This window comes from Lingula anatina, chromosome 8, assembly GCF_051362555.1.
Source record: "Lingula anatina isolate TDL-2025a chromosome 8, LinAna3.0, whole genome shotgun sequence".
NCBI classification, from domain to species: Eukaryota; Metazoa; Brachiopoda; class Lingulata; order Lingulida; family Lingulidae; genus Lingula; species Lingula anatina.
The window spans coordinates 17,349,645-17,370,208 of record NC_141774.1 but is presented as its reverse complement, the minus strand read 5'-3'; the positions used below and the strand labels follow the sequence as shown (position 1 = coordinate 17,370,208).

The 20,564-nt window shown below is 38.7% G+C and overlaps 1 protein-coding gene across 2 annotated transcripts; it reads left to right on the top strand.

The window, feature by feature from the left end:
- Nucleotides 1-787: 787 nt before the first annotated feature.
- Nucleotides 788-20,194, top strand: LOC106158741 (uncharacterized). 2 transcript variants are annotated; one of them, XM_013534822.2, is made up of 3 exons: nt 788-3,204; nt 15,097-15,403; nt 17,996-20,194. In XM_013534822.2, exons 1-3 carry the CDS (start codon nt 3,160-3,162, stop codon nt 18,064-18,066), a joined length of 423 nt encoding a protein of 140 aa, XP_013390276.1. In that variant the 5' UTR covers nt 788-3,159; the 3' UTR covers nt 18,067-20,194. The 2 variants fall into 2 exon arrangements, with proteins under 2 accessions (XP_013390276.1, XP_013390277.1); XM_013534823.2 differs by lacking the exon at nt 788-3,204 and adding an exon at nt 10,496-13,556.
- The last annotated feature ends 370 nt before the right edge of the window (nt 20,195-20,564 follow it).

The following is a 20,564-nucleotide window of genomic DNA, read 5'->3' as shown; positions in this document are numbered from 1 at the left end:
GTAACATAAATGGTTGATCATGGGCCTCAGAATTCCTTGTTTTTTCTTAACCAGTACTTGGATGCAATGGTCTGTGTTAAGGTTCCAGTTGACCATTGCCAGCTCGCTTACTCCACAGTAACCAATACACCCCATGTATGACGTATGTGGGGTGCGTCCTGTCGACCAGAGGCAGAAGATTGGGAATCTGCTTCTTACCAGCTGTTCTCCAAACCCTTACGCTTCCATAAATTCTGTGCCTGTTCTGTGCCTGTTTGGTTATGATGTTGTCTGTCCTCTGAATGGCTCTCATGGAACAACCAGACCTTTTGGCAATTTGGCGCGTCAAAACTCCCTCCTATACCAACCGCTTGGTAAAGAAAGTATCCCTCTCACTTGGGAACCGCATATTAAAAATAATTGGTATTTGAGTATTTCAATTGCCACGCTAGGTAGGTCAATGTTGTACTACTCACATCCCCAATTTACAGTTTCCTAGTTGTTATATAATAATAAAATTAAATCTGTGGGCATCCTTGTAGCAATGTACATTGCGGTAGGGGTGACACCTTTTTTTGCTAGGGGGGAATACATGTACACGCAATTGAGAATTTCCAAAAGTTCTATTTTCTATTTTGAAATCCCTCAAAGCTACTTTAATTTCTTTCCGCATTCAGACCTTGAAAACAATAAAACCACTGAAATAAAATTAATTTTTTTCTGTGATATTTGATGCAATTCACTTCAGCTTATTCTTGTCCAGGTGCATTCATTTCTTTGACCTTGTGTACGCCATGTGATAATATAACTGGTGCATATAGAAAATCTGTATTATTAAAGGTTGACAAGTTAGGACAGTGTAAAAATCTGTGATGACATCATAATCAATAATATATTTTCCATGGCATAAGATAAGGTGCATTCATAACGCTTGCCATTTTTAATTCTTTAAGGCAGAAGAATTAATATTAATGCTTATCTTCACCTCGTTTTGTTAGACAGTATAGCTATAATAACTTGATAGAGACATTCATGATTTAAAGTTGTCTCCAATAATCCAAATTCTGTACAGCAATTATAGTTGCCAGACAGAGCTGAAATTGTGAAATCCGTTCCCCTTTAACTCAACACGCGATTCCACCAATTTCATTCCATACAGCATGAACAGCATACAGACGGCATACTGTATGTCAAAACTGCATTTGAGAAATGACTAATGGCCATCACCAATAATTAATATTGTTGACCTAAAACGCCTGGTAACCAAGGTATAATATGATGCGTCATCTGTTTAAGTATTTTGGCGACCCTTTCAGTATGTTTATCAAGCGCACCTGCGGTAATCCGACGGCGCCGATTTGATTGTATATTGCTGTTGTAGTGAAATGATATATCAATACTAAACATACTAATTCAGACACTTGTTATTGTTGTTTTTTTCTTTTTGATTGCCCAGGCTGTGTACGTGAAAATGGAAACTGCTGTAGAGCACATCTGAGGAATAGAAAAATTAATTCTAGATTAGCCAACCACATTGAGAGACAGAATGATCTTATAAGCCACTGTCACGCGGTGAGGAAGGCTCAAATACCCATCAATTCTTAATAGGTTTCTTTTACCGAGAATACAAATGGAACGCAACCTGGAACGTCGATGGACAAGCTGATTTTTTCGCTGTAGGCGAAGTACCCCATCGCTTGACGAACAAATAATACAATAACTCTTCAGTGCAGTGTTGAAATGACATATTCATTATACATTCCTTATCTGATGTGTGTATAACGCGCTGGGTTCACGAAGGGACACACTGAAAAGCATTTAGGGTGGTGCATTGCCCGTTCGTCAAAGACGTTTATACTTGCACCGAAGAAGCAATTTGAAGGGAATTGTTCAGTTTGTCAAAAAGTTCCACATGTTCGAACAAGCAATCCTGGTTGTAGATCAGCCTTGGTATAGAGAGTGACTTGTGGTTTACAGCCTGGCTTATCACAAGATGCAGCTAGGTTGACTTCGTTCCAGACGGACTTAGTTTTCGCCTCAGGATTCCCGTCACATTAGACGCAGCTGCAGGGGATTGAGCAAGTCGATAGCAATAATTTTTTGCTGTATGTATTACCAGCATGCTAAAGTATAGCAGACATGGTTTGATTTCCCCAATGGAAACAGGACCTAACCAATCATCCCGTATTATACAGTGCGCTCTGTTTTGAACTACATATTACATCTGTATCGACTCGTGTTCGGTAAGCAGCGGTTTACCTCAACGGTGAATTTAACCAATAATAACTCTAGGAGGGAATTAAAGGGAATAGAGTTATTTAAAGGCCTGGCAATAAGGAAACGCTTTGGAGTTCATTACGTGCTCATACAACTTAGGGCTGAGTGAAGAACAAGAACTGGGCACTGGAACGCGCGTACGTGTTTTAATGTTATGTTACAGATGAACATCTTGCCTACAGGGTATATGCTGCATATGAGGAGTAACCGCTACAGTAGTTAAACTTCATATTTGTTCATATACATATACGTCCACACTCCACAGCTTCCAGAACGTACCGGAGAAGAGGAGGCAGTTGACTTGCCCCTATTGGAATGTCGTATACCAATATACTGGTCACAATAACTTGGTGGGTCTTACTTATAGATATATAACTGGTATGGAGGCTGCGACGTTACTGTAAAATAATATCACTGGTAGACATATTTTTGTCATTCAAAAAGAGAGATATTAAAAGGAAAGCAAGTATCGCCAAAACTGCACAAAGGAAAAACAGTAGCAGTTTGCGGATTCAGTTACAAGATGAACACGCAATCAAAAGTACATATTTATGACAACGAGAATTCCTCACAGCAAATGCACGAAAGACATGTTGAAGATGGTGCTAGCGAATATTGGTCTTTTGAATTTGGTATACCTGCACATTAAAAGCGCATTTCGATTGCCTTCTTCACACAGAAATACCAAAAACTGGATACAGGCCTAAAAGACTGGCTACTTTATATGGAAATCGGTTTTTCAAAATTTGAAAGGAGCAGGAAGGAATTTTCGGAAGAGAAATTGCTAGAACAATTATTGTCGACAGGTATTCATACAATAAAGAAGAGCCAACAGGGTGGTAATATATCACTCCAATGGGCAACACGCACATTTGAAGGTTTTCCACATAAACTCACCCAAAGATGGCGCTGGTGGTGGACAAAAAAAGCAAGATAGTCCAATCAAAGGTGAGCCGCTCTTTATGTTAACAATTTTTCCCAAGAGTTGTTCTATTGATTCTTTAATGTTTGGAGGTTAGTGTGCCTTACAATACAAAAATGATTATTATAAAATAGATAAAATTATATATATATATATATATATATATATATATATATATATATATATATATATATATATATATATATATATATATATATATTTAATAAAAAAATTAAATAAAAAGAAGAAAAAATAATAACCGGAAATACAGTTCCATGGACGACATATCAAATGATATGACTTTAGATTATATATGTTTTATACATGGACTTATAAATTAATAGTCAGTGAATAATTGATAAATAAGCTAAATAATGGAACAACTGTGTGCAGTTATGTTTTTGTCTTAAAGAATGCCAAAAAATTTGCAATGTGTTTCATAACTGAGTAGGACTATTAAAATATATATAAATGTGTGTGGGGGGGGGGGGGGGATGTGTGTGTGCGCAATGCTTTTTTATTTTATTGATATTTTTATCTCTTTTATGGATAGTTTAAAGACTCAATCCCATTGAAACTCAGTGCATCCAGATTAAAAGATTAACACGCCCCCTCCTGAATAAAAACATGTCTACCAGTGATATTATTTTACAGAAACGTTACAGCCTCTATACCAGTTACATACCTCTAAGTAAGACCCACCTGGCGTTGAGAAGAATAGCAAATCTGGTGATAATACGAGTACGTCGGAAACAAGGGGAGGCGTATTCATCTGTCAATCTGATTGCATTCAGCGAGTGTCCTCGCGGAGTTAGATCGATCTACAAGTACGTAGACCGATAGTTTAATTGGAAATGAGCCCTAAGTATCACCCCGTCATTGTGCCAGCACTACTAATTACAATCTATCGTGCGTCATGACAATATCATTTCATTGCTGCCAATATTGAACATTTACGTGTATGCTGTACGTGCTGGATTATTGGGCACCTGTGTCTCCAGGTACTAGAATTACTCTCTTGTGATAACAACATAAAAGGCAGATCGCCCCATCTTAGTCCTAGAATTACTTTCAGTTTATTTTCCCTTTTGTTTCGCTCCTCTATAAGTGAAATATCGCTCCGTATCGAATCAGTAATTCATCACATTGTCTTTGCCATAGTAGAATTTTTATTGCAATTAAAACGCTACAGTATATTTAACCCATAGAGTGAGGACTTATCGCGACACTAAGGCATTCAGGTTGGTTAATATTGATGACATTTAAGCACTCAATGTAGGGCTTGCAATGTTGATATTTATTAATCAACCAACTTTCCTCTAGTGGAAAATACGATACGGTTTCATGGAACACAATGACAGGCTGTCCATTCTGATACTAAGAGAGTGAACAGACTCTGAAACAATGGGAATATCGATTCTTTGCGTTTCCAATGGTTTCTCTGTGTACACTGCAAATGTTCAAGGATATGCCATATTAACTACGACCAGGGCCAGGGTTGTACTATTCAAAATTATTTCCACTTCCCGGTGTATAACATCGAGATGTGAACAGGTTTTATTTATTATGTATACATGAACGTCAACTTCCTTGTTTTCGTTTCACTCATATTTACTTGCTCTTCTGTTGTGCTCAAAGCTAACACAATTTTACAGGGGGTTATTCAGTTATCAGTGCTACTCAATATTTGGTTTAAATCATTTGGTACTTATTTCTCATGAAAATCGATAGTTTGTGTCATTTTGCAAATTTCAGCCATTTCTTCTTCCGTTTAAGTGTCTTATTTTCCAAATATTAAAAGGAATGTTTCGACAATCAATTACCGTTTAAAGTGCTATGGGGGTACATTCACTAAACGCGATGATACAGCTTCCACTTCAGTTCGAGTTTAGTTTGCCATGTGAGCGGGAGATGCGTCCATATATACTGAACACTATATTGAGAGCTGCGATGGTAGCTGTGGACCTATGCACACATTTGCTAAATGTTTTATATTCAGATGATACATGTACCTTTTCTTTAACTGGGGCGGGTCCAGAAAGGGGGGGTCCAGTTATTTTTTAAGAATGACAGGCTTCGGATGCGAAGACGACCCTTGCCCCCTTGGTGTGAGGTTCAGTGTTTTGGAGGGCAAACGGTGCCATTTGGTGCAGTTTAGAACTATGATTTAGCTCTTCAAAATAATATCAAGAGGGGAATATTGGTGTGATGGTTTTCCCCCAGAAAGCGAAGGGGGGGGGGGCAGGTCCCCCTGATAACCCCCCCTTAATTCGCCACTGCCCTCTATACTGCTACTAGCAAGCTGAACTACTGCCTCGTGTCGTTTTCAGCAATCAGTTCGTTGAGTGCGCTGATTTCATATACACGTGGACAAAACGTGCCCCCACTGGGCCTGTATGGGCTTACCGCTTATCATACAGATTAATTCCATGCTGACCATATCGGATGTCCAAAAGCCAAGTTGCCACTGCCTGGTCGAGAAAAATAGAACCACATACACGTAAGCCAATCGATGGTTCGCGTGATGATAATGAAAGCGAAACAGCGGAGTGACCCGTGTATCCGCGACTGCGAAGAAAGGTCAATAGATACAGGCATGTAACAATAAGTACGTTTTAAGTTGTAGATGTGTTGCTTTTTAGAACATTGTTGACAAAACATTAAGTGCACATTTTGCAGCATGGTGTGAATCGTTACATACATGTAGGCCTATGTAAAGAACGTTTACATTAACATGTATGGATCTAACGGAGGACCAACTCTTTGTTGCGAGGAGCCTCAATTTTGTCACATCGGTGTTTTTGGATCGCTTTAAATTAAATGTACACAACGCAAGAGAATACAACACCCGTGTCACAGCAATAGCTTGATATATAACCAAATTATCACTCCTTAAGAGGGACAAATTAAAGTACATTAAAGTAGGCTAGGCCGTTTCTTGATAGGTGGAACGTAGCGTGTCTTGTTGAGGATCAGTTTTAAATACAGACTTGACATTTAATATGGAATATTTTTTTCCAAATCATTTTTCATCAGTTTTTTTCCTATTTTGCAGACTGATAAATGAAAATAAGGATTAAAATCGTGTTTTAATAACTTTTAATTATCTCTTTGATGTCATTGTGGCATCAGTTCATTAATGGAATTCGCCAGAGGAGCAAACAAAAACACATTGCCTATTCTATGTCATACGACAACCATTAAAAGGGATATTTTGGACCTCCATATTTTCCAAATTATTGTCTGTAAAAGAGTTAAACGCTCCACAAAGGCCCCTCATGTCAGTGTCTAGTCACAGTAACGGTCGCTGTTACGCCTGACTTCTTCCGGCTGCTACCAGCGCTGTCAAGTGGCAAGGCATTCCTTAGGATAGGTTTTTTAAGTTCAATCTGGAATAACTTTCCAGGCATCGGTCAAAATCTGCCCAATTTGGTCCAGTTTTGTTGTAGGACATGTAGGCCATTGATTCGGAGAGAAATGGCCTACCCACATATTGTCTATGTGGTTCAAATATGGCGATTTTTATGACCAAGGTAGCTGCTCATTCCCTTGGTTCTGTAAGTAAACTGCTATTAAAAGTGCTCTGTGTGAACCGGCAATCTCACCGTGCAACATAAAATTGTTCTTAAGTTGTCCCCTATCAAATGATAGCCAAGTGGTTCCCAGATTATTTCTTTATTTGATCTGGTTCAGGTTTTCGTCGATGACTACCATTGGTGTTTTGGCACCAATGTGGTATCCACTCCATATACTGACGCTGTTAATGACCTTAGTCACTTAAGACGCGGCACACGCTTCGTCGTTGGCCTCTTCTGGATGTCTGTAAACTCTGTTTTGACTGTTGAGCGGTACAGGTGAAATCTGACCTCAATAAAGAAAGCCACGAGATTTCAGTGTTCAACCCAGAAACAGTCAAGGTCTCCAATTCAATAGAGAAACATACAATGATGTTTTGCTGTTTATAGTGGGTTCCTCGGAGGTCGTCTGGTATTTTAACCTGCTAAAACCAGTTTGGTGTTTGCTAAGGGCCTTGAAAAATGCGTTTTGGTGGTAATTTACCCCTCATTCTGAACAGACTGGGTGGTTTTTGTTTAGTTGCAACAGCATATCCCGAAAGACAGTGGGTCCTGTACCCTGGTGGTAAGATTTCAATACATAGGGTGTGGCCTCTGTGTAGGTACATCAGTCTGGGCATTACTCTATAAAACTGTGCGGACCGTTTCGTTTGGCACAATTATCTGTCTGGCAATGCCTGTCTTTTTCGTGCCTTTCTGCCACAGATTAACAAATTTGTAAAGCACTGCATAGCTCATTTTACACACTGCAAACCCGACCACTTGCATGCAAAATATCAAATTTTTCTATGCAGTAGTTGCCGACATATGGAGAGTTTTTTGACAGAACCATGCTTTGCCAAAACCAAGCCTTGGCCTGCCCAAAGGAGCACTACCAAATTAAATCACTGCATATTACATAATGCAGCAGCGCAACAAACCTGGTGTTCAGTTAATTGGTAGCGACACACCTGACTACACACTTCTCCATTCACATATCTTATATGAGATCGGAGTTTGTGAAAAAAGAACGCATTTTCACCTAGGCATACCTTCGAAACTGAAATATTCCATATTAAATGTCAACTCTGTATATATCCATCGTTCCATTCTGTCGTGGTGTATATGGGGCATGTGTGTGAATGTTTCTAGTGATTTGAAAAAATGCCTTTGTGATACACGCGTACGAAAAACTTGCAATAAGACTTCAACCGTGGTTATTTAACACATACTTGAAAGTTAATTCATCTCGACATCTGCATCACATTGTCTGTTTTCAATTTACAGTGTTAACACCCATTTGACCGACCAAGATTAGCAGGCACGAAATCTATAACCAGTGCAACTTTCATTTATACTTCACATTGTTGCATAATGCGATAAGCATTACATACATCTCCCACATTTGGAGTAGCTCTCAGTCTAACACGCGCGACAGAGATTGATAGGTTGGTGATTGTGTTTATTGCGTCGTAACACTGTTCGCTGAGGACTTCATTGAATGCAATAAAAATGAGAAATAATAGCTTAACAACCGTGTACATGTAGATCCTTAAATTATGAAACAGATTTTCTATCCCAGAAACAACCCCTCACAACATGTGCAAGACGCAGTCAGGGACTAAGGGACTGAGTTTTAAACCATTTTTTAACAAAGCACTACTATCTTCACATTGTTACCATTATCTTTTGCTTTGCCTGGATTAGTTCGGAGCGATTGGCGCCTTAAGGTGTGATATAATATAGTATTAAGAGAGTCATATTTTCATCTAAAAAAAGAACGAGGCAAAACCTAAATGTGAAGACATTTTCAACTGCACTTTGTTGCAGTCTTTCTCAGTGCTATTGTTTTACCACTAGGTGGAGTTGTGGTCAAAAAGATGTAATACCCAATAAATATAAATTTCTATCTGACAAGCCTCTGTTTTGGTCAATTCCACCTCAATGAATATGACCAATGGCTTACACTTTTATTAATGGCCATATAATACAAGTCATTTGAAATATAATCATCGACTCACACAATTACCCTTTTTTGTAGGCAAGTAATACAAGACGTACTGACGACAGTGGATGGCTCATTTACAATATACGTGATATTGATGGGGCTGTAGATCTAATATTATTGGTATCTTTAGACACACGGAATTAACGTATCGATTTTGGTAACTTCAGTCGACCTGGGAGTTATGAAAGCTGTTAGTGTGGTTCGACGATGTCAACATCAGCATTGTGCAAAAGTGTTATTCCCTTGAATGAATTCGTATAACGGTGGCCTTCAAAATAGAATAAATAAATAAATAGATAAATAAATAGAGGTCATTTCACCTGCAGCGTGTCTTCTTTCATGCCACACAAAACAAGCCTTGCCCTTATATCGTTTACATCTTTCTACAGATAGATAGATACATACATAAGTAGATAGATAGAAAGGTAGGTAGATAGATTCGACACATAACCAGGATTACCTGGCGCAAAAAACGCCTAATCTGTTATCGATTGGTCTTTTTGCCGATACTTACAGTCCCGCCGGAAAGTCCCCTTACCAAAAGGCCGCATGGTCTCCCAACCCTGCCCCGTATGGTCGAACAATAGAGGCCGCATGATAATTACAGGGTACGTTTCCTTGAAATAGCCAAGTAGCAAGCATGGGAGGGAGGGAATAGGGATAGTAATAAAATATCTACAGGATCACTGGAGACTGTTAAAATATTTCTACATGAGCATGTATATTATTTTATATTGAAAGGTTAATTGGACAAAAAATAAGCTTTTTGTTGCTCTGTGAGCATTCACTGATATACTGAAGACGAGCATGCAACTTACAACATGCACATAATGATCCGCCTACATTGAAACTTAGGGTGCTTTCCCAGAGATCTAGATCGATCTAAAGATTAAGATTTAGATCGACCTAACTCCCTGGGGGTTCACGCTAAATTGCAGTCAGCCGAGCGGGCACCATAGTTAATTACCCCCTTACAGCTTTTAATAGGCGGGACAGACGCTTAAGCCGGCCAAGCTGACAGTAATCTAGTGAGACTCCCCACAGGGATAGATCGATCTTAAAATCTATGGAAATGGGGTGTTAATTGAAGATACAGTGCATGATATGTCATGTATATCTATAAATCTTATATTAGTTTCCATTCTTATTAAGGATCCACTGCATTTAGTAATTTCTGCTTAAAAAAGGATTAATACGCACGTTAATCTCGTTTAATTGGCATCGTTTAAATAAAGCAAAGAAAATCAAATGCCGGTGAGGCAGCTAAGATAGCTGGCATTAATTTAATCCTGAAATTAAACCTTTGAAAAGTCACATTATAGAATCTGAACTATCGATTCTTATTATATACGTTAGGAATGGTAGAAAATTACAGAGCATATATATATATATACTGCACGACCATTGTTATCCAAGGAATAGAAGTCTGGGCTCCCATATCATTAATACTGATAAGGGTTAGACGGATGCATAGAGGGTAGTACAGGTATATATGACAACAGACCCCCCTCACACAGAGCGACATTCTGAAATGGACCGTTCCTCTTTGAGAACTTGCCCCAGTACAATTATATTACAGGGAGTTATACTCCCCTCCATAATCCCTCTAGAAATTCGCGCCCTGCACTTAATCTAAGCTAATTAATTGACCGTGTCGAGTCCCGATTACGTGGCCAACCGTTTGTGGTTAGAGGATGCGTTCTCTTTGCTTGGTACTCAGCACTTGGAGAGGTTGGGGGGGGGGGGGGGCTTCAAGCAAGAGTAAAGGGAACCTTGTCTGGCAGTGGATGCTATTGTTCTTATGCTAGCTCTCAGTGGCAGATGGGCTAGATTATCATCAAGTCTGAATCAGCCCCCCTTTTTTTAAAGAAATTATTGTAAACCTCACTGACACGCAGTAGAGTGCAGAAAAAGAACCAGAGACCACTTCCATAACTAATAGCTAAACTATGGAGTTGCCAATCTCTCAAAGTTTTAACTTTAAAGTATACCGCCGAGAAAAGGACCTAGGTAGGGCTGATGGCCCCATTGTGAATTAAGCACTGAAGTATTCTGTCAGAATCTTGTGGAAAACAATACATTATAACTCCAGATGATAGATTGCTGCTTTGGTTAAGCTCGAATACTTATAACACGCAAACTAATTAGTCTGAGGGCCAGGTAGTACTAACGCTTGATGAGGCCTGTTTTTCGGTGCGAATAGTAGTGTCTCGAAACAGTTTGCTTGTCGTTCAATCGTATGTTCAGCGGAGAATATGAGCACTTGGAATCGGTCCCAACGTGCCGTTGCAGTCAATATCACTTCGCTTTGCTGCTTTGAAATCGAGTAACGTTACGTAAGTAATCAATGGATTAATACAGGACATTATGTACAGTACAGCAGAGACGCTACTATAACCCTCCCAATGCGTCTGGGAAAATCAATCAGGACTGGTTGGTGTTAATTGGATGATCTCGCACGTTGTCATGCCAACTAACGTTGTATCACAGCTCGAGGCGGGGAAGTGGACACTTTGTTGTCCATGAGTGCTGGTCCACGTTTGTGAAGGACTTGTGAGATCATGCTCTGGCGGTATAGACTAACTCAGGCCAGCGTGCCTGGCTCACAACGGAACTGAGCTCAGAGATGGTCATTTGTTTTACTTAGGGACATCGCCATTCCCTTGACACTCTTTTGGGACTCATTTCACACTCGTTCGACGACCGAGTTTGAAGCGTCAACGTAGAAACGCCTGAAAACAAACATTTATCAAGAAGGGAACCAGTGCGCTGTATGGTTGGTATTCGTGGAACAGCGATACCAAGAGCTTCGTATTTGCATTAGAGCTTGGTCAGTTCGGTCTTTTATCTAAATAGAGAAACAAATTAACTGATGGCATTCTGCTGTTAGCAAAGCCACGTTTTAGTACCCAGGGTATAACTGTAAGCTTAAGAACGGCAATTGAAACTGTTACAAATCCAACTCCAACGTGGGCGGTTGAAATGGACGAATTATATCAATACCATCAGGAGACGGAATCTACTAATCTACTTGTTTAGGAAGGCAATTGTGATTTAGTGATACGCTTGAGTAGCACTTATTAATAAAAAACAAACTCATCCTCTTGCTGTGTCCGTTATCTGTGCTGAAGCTGAGCGCGTTGGCTGTTTTATGTAGTGCATTCTTTACGATTCATAGAAACCTGACAGAGAAATCAGCAATATCTGCAACGAGGCATTTTGCCTTTGTAAATGGAGTAAACACTGGGAACAATATCCCATGGACGTGTCTGTATAAAAGCGTTTTCTGGAGTCGGAAATGAAGACGCCGATGGTACAAAGGAACAAAAAATACAGATGACGTTTCTATGCAGCAAGACGTTCTGTTAATGGTGACATTTAGAATAGAGCATTTTGGGTTTAGAACAGGTATAAACCGTGGTTTGACTTTTGATCAGTATTCAGCTTGATAAAAAAATTGGTTACAGGTGCCTTACACACTGTATATGGTCTTGGATTTCTTGGAGCCGTGACTTAGATAGATTGAATGTACACATTCAAAAATAAAAACGTTGACCAGCTTTTGTAAAGCCAGATTAACTTAAAGCAGATGGGAGAACCTTGACCCAAACATTAAGGGAAAAATCACTGAGAACAGGTCTACACTTGCTGCTGTTTTCGTCTTTTCGTGGAACACGATTAGAAAGCTAACTGCTCTCACACCAGACGATATCCTCTGTTGTATTAAGAAGGCAGCACAGTCCGATGCCAGGTATGGTTACATATATGTATATCCGTCGTACCAACTCGCGTGAGAACAAGGAAGAAAGGCAAACACCACTCAACAATTGCAAGTTCTGGTAGAGCAAAGGTAATTGATCTGCTTTTACCACCAGTTCGATGTTCACAATCCAGAAATACCTCTTGCTCTCAACGTATACATGAGCAGTGTCCAAGTCGCAATAAGAAAACAAAAGTCAGTCACGAGGAAAGGCATTTATCAGGATATTTCACATTATTCTATTGAAATCCTAACCAAAGATTCCGTGCCTAAGCTGCACTGCAGAAGAGAGACGTGACAAGTTGCTCAAAACAGAATAAAGAGAAAACCATATTTTAAAAAAAGGTACTTATGCCATTGTATGCGTATACTAGGAGCATTTCAAGTACTTTCTCTAAGCCATAAAGGAAACTATCACGGAGATCTATTGCACCAGATAATGAAGGTAATTATATTATCGTATGCTGCAAGAAGAGTACAAAACGGAGGTGACACATAAGACAGTGATCATTGAATAGGAGAGTATTGTGACAGTCTTTAGCAATAGAGATCTATCTCTGACACTTGTTACAAAACAAGAAGATTACAAGTAGCTAATAGAGGTCATCACTACTATCTATAACAGGCTGGGGCAGCAGAACGCCGTAGAACACCAACGGCATTTTTTTCTGTTGTGGTGAAACAGTTCAAATAAAAGGCAAACGCTGGATTAGAAACAGCGTTGGTTTTATTCTGTTTTGGTGATGCAAGAAATAGCGAAAGGACACAAACGGGATCACAGATGTCTGAAATATAAAACAGGAATATTTGTGTGGCGCACCTTGGATGCGGCAAGTAAAACCTGTGGCAGTTGTCGCCAATTCGTGATATTCGCTACAGTTCAGAATTTACGGACAGCAACAAGTAGAACTCAGATAAACGCTTTGTAAATTATGCAAGAAATAAAAATTGTAAAAAGGAGGCCAGTTAGGAGTTGACAGTTTAATAAACGCACGAAATCACGAAGAGGTGGCTTTGTAAATGGCAGGCCCACACTCCAGACCGCGGTTACTAAGGGTAAGTGTTAGCTAATGGAATTCTGTAAGCTACTGTCTCTGCTCTGTCTGGGAAGGAGGATAAGGGATTTGTTCTACCTTTATTTACATTTACGATTATTGAAGGTAAAACAAAGCATTGGTTTTACTTGTACTTTCTCTCTCTTGCTCTCTATACAAAATATCTCTCTCTCTTCATCTTTGTACTTGGTATACGGAAGATGACGCTCTCTCCCTCTTTCTCTCTCTCTCTCTCTCTCTCTCTCTCTCTCTCTGTAATCGAATGCAGAAGGTATAAATGTGAAAAGAACAGAGCTGATGCCTCAGCGATATACCGTTTGTGCGCTTGGGTGACTATATCAATAAACCTGCCAGTCACACGTCATGTTCAAATAAGTGAAATTGATCAGTACACCACCAGAACATCAAACATGTTCTCATTGGTTCAGTTGACGGACTGATGCCTGATACAAATATAGCACAATCGTCTTTATTGTATACTCATAAAACCAAGCCATTAACGCTGTTTTCTGACGTTAACAGCAGTAGACATCATAGGGAAAAACGTCTGGCAGTGCGTTGATATAATTTGAAAAGAAAAAAATCCATTTCAAGGCAGGAGTGTGTCTATGCTTGGTTTGTCACTGGCCCCATGGTTTTTGTTTTAGCACGTTTGTTCACTTGAATTGGCTTCATTAAATCATTGGACAAATAGCGCACCAGTTAATTGATTAAACATGCATATGAAACCAACGAAAATGTCCTATACAAGTTTCAAAGTAAAATGCCACTGCGTCACATTAATCTGAATGAGATGCTAGACTGTAATAGATAGATAGACAGATAGACAGACAGACATACAGACAGATAGATAGATAGATAGCTATAGACACACACACAACAGGGCTAAAATAACTGTTCTATAGGTACTAGTGTATACTCTACATTTCTGAAATAGAGAACATTCTAATGTTGAAAACACATTACATGTTTTTGCATTTAATCAGTTATAAACATGGCATTTCTATGTAACAGAATATTCTGATTGTGAATACTTTTTGGAATCGTGGCGTATTGAAAATGATGTTAATGCATCATATATGTATAATGCTTGCCGCACTGTTTATAAACCATTGTATAGTTTTCAATATAGTCACCCAATTTGTAGGACAAATAATGCCTGGATGTATAAGTGATTTTATGTCGGGTCGAAAAGAGATTTATGTTGTCTAGTCGAATCGAGTAAGAAGTTCATGCATATCCTGATTGATAATATAATTAAACAGTACAGTAACGGTAGAAAAATCATCAAAATTTGAGATCGTCTACGTAGACACATAAGGCGAAACGGGGCGATTGAAGAGAGGAATTTTTCATCTTCCATGATGCCCCTCCCGAAAACCAACTCACCACGTATTTCTTAAAGGTAACTACGGGTAAAACTTGTGGCTTCTCTCCGCAATTGGTTTGAAGGTAAAGGGGCTTTAATGAAAAGTAACATTTAAGTGGATTGCCAAGATTTGATTTTATAAATCTGAAGCATCTTGTTAATCTTATTTCAGCTATTCCAACAGTCTTATGACAACCCGGCCTTCCAAAACGACGAAAATGTTGCCAAACTGGCACGTCTCGCTGCCCGACCGTCAACGACGTCTATCGATATTGTCAACACCATCCTTACGCAGGCGCAGACGACCAAATCGAAAGACAACCAACATCCCTACGGCAACGATAATGTCTACGATATTGTCCTTGGAAAGAGTTCGTCCCATCTTGAGCGGATGACGATTGACAGCGGCCGCCTGTGCGCGTGGATGACCTTCTTTGCTATGGCGATTGGTGTTGTCATCGTTCTGGTCATTTTGGCAGGTAAGAAATCTGGATTATGGATTGGTATGACGGGGATTGTTGGTCATACTTCTGGTCATCTTTTTCTGGTCATCTTCTTGGCATCTCTCTCGTCCGATGCGCCTTGTTCAACCGAAATTGCAATGGTAGGTGTACGAAGATTAATTGGGCAAAAAGGGCGAGTGAGTACTGGTCAGCATCCAAGCCAGTCCCTATAAAAACTTTTGGATCAAATTAGCCTCATCACCAGCAATATAGGCCTTCCTGTTGGTTAGATGGTATAAATATTATCATTCCGAAAGGATAAAGAGTTATGCTTTTTAGTGACGACCTAAGAAAAATTTGGAATATTCTGTGTGGTAAAAGGCCTTTAATTATTTTAACAAAATTTATGAACATAAATCACACCCGATTTTGAGAATTGTTTGAAACAATGCCGAGGGACACCATATAGACTATATGACATTCATCTACAGACGCCGACGGGAAAATTAAGATGTTTCTTACAGACTGGGAGGAAGGAAAATGGTAACATTACAGAGTTCTCGAAATTACCTGACCCCTGCCCTCTCCCCTACCCTGACGCCAAATTAAAACAATTTCTTTAATTGAGCTTTTTCCCAATGACCTCCAAGTTAATGAACCATTACATCTTTTCGGATATATTGTAAATTCGGAATAATGTCCTCCATTCTCTCGGGCATAATGCACCTTTTGCGTCGGCGTCACCGTTAAAAGACCAAATAGTGAATTTTGGTGCCAACAAAATACAATCATCGGTTTTTAAAGTGCTTCTCAGTCCCTTCTTCTTTATTTGTAACAGCCACGTCTCTCTTGTTCGATTCTGAACGCGTTCTTATTTTTTTGAAATTTATTACTTCGCATCTCAGCAGTGTTTGCTCAAGATGCTTAGGCATGGCATTATGGCCCCTTTTTTCAATTAAGGATACATTAGAGAACTCGAACCCAGGCCTTACGTGATCGGCTTCTTCTTATTGCTTCCGTCTGTCTGCTACAGTCCTTGCTCGCTCATTATTACAATACTTGCCATAGCCATGTGCGGACTTTATCCATCGTGTCGGGTTCTAGCACCTGCCAAATCACTTTTCACCTTCAGTTATCACCGAACTTCAGGACAACTAATGGGGTTTGATCATGGCTCTTATTTCTGGTAATCTCGGATAACTGCGAGATTAACGAGCAAGGCTCAACCACTAATGGTGGTCTATGTCCTTCCTGGACGTCTTTCTACCCAGTAATTTCCCCGGTAATTGAGAACTGTTAACTATAAATACGAGTAATAAAAATTACCAGGTGAAAAGGTCCAAAAGGCAAGCAGATTGTCTTCTTTGATAACGCATATTTTCAGTCTGTTTGAGCGTTATTTGTGACTTACAGAACGCTTTTATTCGAACTAGAGAATGTTAATAACTTTTTTTCCTGGAGTGGAATTTAAGTTGGGTGTTAGGGGTACTATCAATTTAAAAACTGGCATTTAGGTGGATTTGATGCTTTTTGATTAATTAGACCCTTTTATCTTGATTGGTAATCTTATAAAATACAGAAAATGGACATAAGTTACCTTAGCTCTTTGATCGAACTGTTGTATGTTTGACTACAATGTTCTCCGCGTACTGCAAAAAAATTGATATCGTATATACAGATGATAAGTTGACCTTTGTTGTTTGGTGAAATATACACGTCAAATACAACATAGAAACATTTTTGTTTTGATTTTTGTAATTCGGGACTTGCGTGCATTATTTTACAAGAATTGCTTCCGGGGATGAACGTGTCCAAAGGCATTGTTTTCAATAATTACTGTATTGTTCGTGATCGAAACGCTGGATATTTACCATATGTAGTCTTAATAAGACATTGGGGCCAGTTTGAAGTGCGAATTGTAGCCTAAAATTTGGTCTGAACAGTTCAACCAAAAACGTTGGTCTACTTTAGCTTGAGATGAACCCGTGGCGGTCATCTTAAATGCAATAAGTACTCTGAACCATCAGCCCTGCCATTTCTGTCATAAAACAGATGTAATATTTAATGTAGTAAGATTCCAGGTTCCGATTTTACACACACAAACACACCAAAAAATAAATAAATAAATAAATAATGAATAATAATAAATAAAATAAAAAACGTACGTCCCTTAGGCCCTAATAATCTAAGAACTTATAAACCAATGTTACATGACCACATGTGCACACCATACGCTATCAGGAACAGGTTACAGTTCTCTCATGGAAATCCAAGTCAGGGACCTGACGTAGGGCTAAGTTTTTTTTTTTTTTTTTTTTTTTTTTTTGTGTGTGTGTGTGTGTGTGTGTGTGTGTGTGTGTGTGCATGCGTGAAACTGGAGCCAGATACAGATATTTCATTAGATTAGACTTCTACTTATTCATCAAGGGTCTAAATGTACTTCCGAATATCTAATCAATTCTCATCTCCTTATTTCTATTATGACTGAACTAAATAATACCGCACGCAAGAGGTAAATGGATTCATATCTTTTCGACTGTATATATATTTTAATTCAATCGTTCATGGTATCTTTATTTTGTACTCGTCTTTTATACTAATAAAAGAATATATTTTTCTATATTTCAGAACAAAATGACAAAGTCATGAAATATAACCCAACGCCTCCTTCTCTCTCGAAGAACGTCACGGGCACATAGCAATGGCCGCCTACAGCGTGGGCATCTCCCGTCTAAACCGGAAGTGAACACAATATTCGGTCTCCGTCACTGCCCGTTTCACATCGACCAGGTAGGCCTATAGAGGGCGATGCAGGCGAGCCGGGGACACTTGGAGGGAATAACATTGTTTTGTTTCAATAACTTGGAAATGGTCCCCATTTCACGTGCACACGCTTCAAGCAGCCCTTCATACTTAATCAAAGATCACTGCTTAACGAGGAAACATCAGGTGTTTTTTTTATGATGGTGTTCAAAATGGCGCGACCAAGAATAGAAACAACTTTCGAAACAAGAGTGATGACGTAGAAATTTTCGCCGGAAAGAAAAGACAGTGCACCGTCATTGAATACCTAGAGAAATGCCTTTGGTATAGGCCTATCTTGTGTTTGATTGGCAAGCCCTCTATCTCACCCGGAAGATACTAATTTAAATATTTAGAGAGGAACACTGGGTACAATTAGAAATGGAAGTGGCAAATAGCGTAGAACAGATATATATGTAGATTGCGTCAAAGCTTGGATATGAGGAAAGTGAAAAAGACAAGAATGATAACGATGTGGATTAAAAAAAACATTTAAAATGCAAGTTTGATAAAGATTTGAAAAAATACACAAAAACATAAGTGCGATAACGATGTGAACATAGGACATATCAGTACAACAGTGCTAACGATGTGAATATTAGGCATGAAAAATATATAGGAGTATGATAACGACAGAATGAAAATCATGAAAAAAAATGCAATTTTAATAATGATTTGAATAACAATAGGCCTACACGGAAATAGTTTAAGGTGTAGAGTGACAATTCAACAAGATTGGGGTGGCAGCAATCACAATCACTCATCAGAGAGTGAAAAGTGAAAACGATAAAGTTTGTAAGTAACCCAGTTAATAGGCGCAAAACGTTTGACAATGTCTTAAAATAATTATCATTACGTTATCATTTTTTTCTAAAACATTAGATTAGAAAACATTAGATATTTATACAACGTTATTATTTTAAATGAACACCAATGAACTGTTTGTGCAGACTTTATATACTTTTATATACACGTATAATTTAAACATAAAACTATTATTTATGTTAACTAATGGAGCTTATCATAGCAGTATCTTGACCATGCTAATGTATGTTATGTAAACGTTATGCAAATATTTCATGTAGCCATTTGTATCAGAAACATAGACATATATAACGTTATAAAAAACGTGTTTATAATGCTACAAAATATACTCTTCAGCGTTTCCGAAACGCTTTTGTATTAACTGGGAATATACGCAAATTAAACGGCCCTCAATGCCTGGCAACTATGAGACGCTGTAAATCGTTGAAACGGAAAGTGAAAAGGACTCTTGTAAGGAGTATAAATAGACAATACCAGTATAATAGGTTTTTTGTTTAAAGGATTCAAACTTCCTGATTATGTGAAAGTGTTTAACGTCTGAACATTTGACGTATGATAGAACCTGATGATAAAAATTTCCGCCTGGTTAAACATGAAATTTTCGAAAGATAAAATAAGATTGGTCATATCCCGTATTTAGTGTTGGTAATCCGAGCCATTCATTCACGTACATTTACATGTAAACTCTCAAAGCTGAAATGTCAAAATGGTGTTTATTTTTAAGTTTGCTTTCATAACACTGATATTGTTACCCAATGTAAGCTATTTTTATACGTATCAGATATACAGGTAACGAAGAGAACATTGTAGTCCAATATATTTCGTGACATTTTATATGTCAGATATCATTTCAGTTTGTTCTTGTGCTTGATCTGAAAAGTTTTTCGCTCGTGTTTGTAGCGGTAAAATGTACAGGGATCGGCTTTGATGGAAACGATTTTTACTTTAAGCGTTCTAAGGACTCCATGGACAGTTCATCAGTATGAAAACTTTAACTATGGTGTGTATATGGAATGAAGAAGAGCATTTTAAGTAATGACTTCATATTATGATAATGAAATTTGAACAACGAGGAAGTTAAGAGAAGTTGTGTTAAATACTTAGAAGAACACTTGATGGAGTGAGCGGCTAACACTGTCCCCACTCCCTTGTCTGGTCGTAATCTTAAGAAGTTTTTTTCAAATAAATATATAAATTTTAGACTCATTTGTGTTGATCATAACAGCGTCTTTAGAAGAGGTATGTGTGTGTGTGTGTGTGTGTGTGTGTGTGTGCGCATTTGTACGTGTTTGTGTGCGCGCGCGTGTTCGTGCGTGAGTGTATATGTATGTATGCGCGCGCGAGTTTGTGTGTGCGTTGACAGGAAGCTGTACACTCGGAAGCCACAGAGGTAAGGTCCTCCGGTCAAATAAAAGCCCTCTGAGATATCGCTAGGGAATCACGGGGATAATCGCATTCAGGGAAGTGTTTGGGTCAAAATAAAGACCGATATAATGAAGCCTCTAACGACAACATGTGAAGGTGCATTCAATGAAAACGTAGAAAATACCAGACTAAATCGACTCTGTAA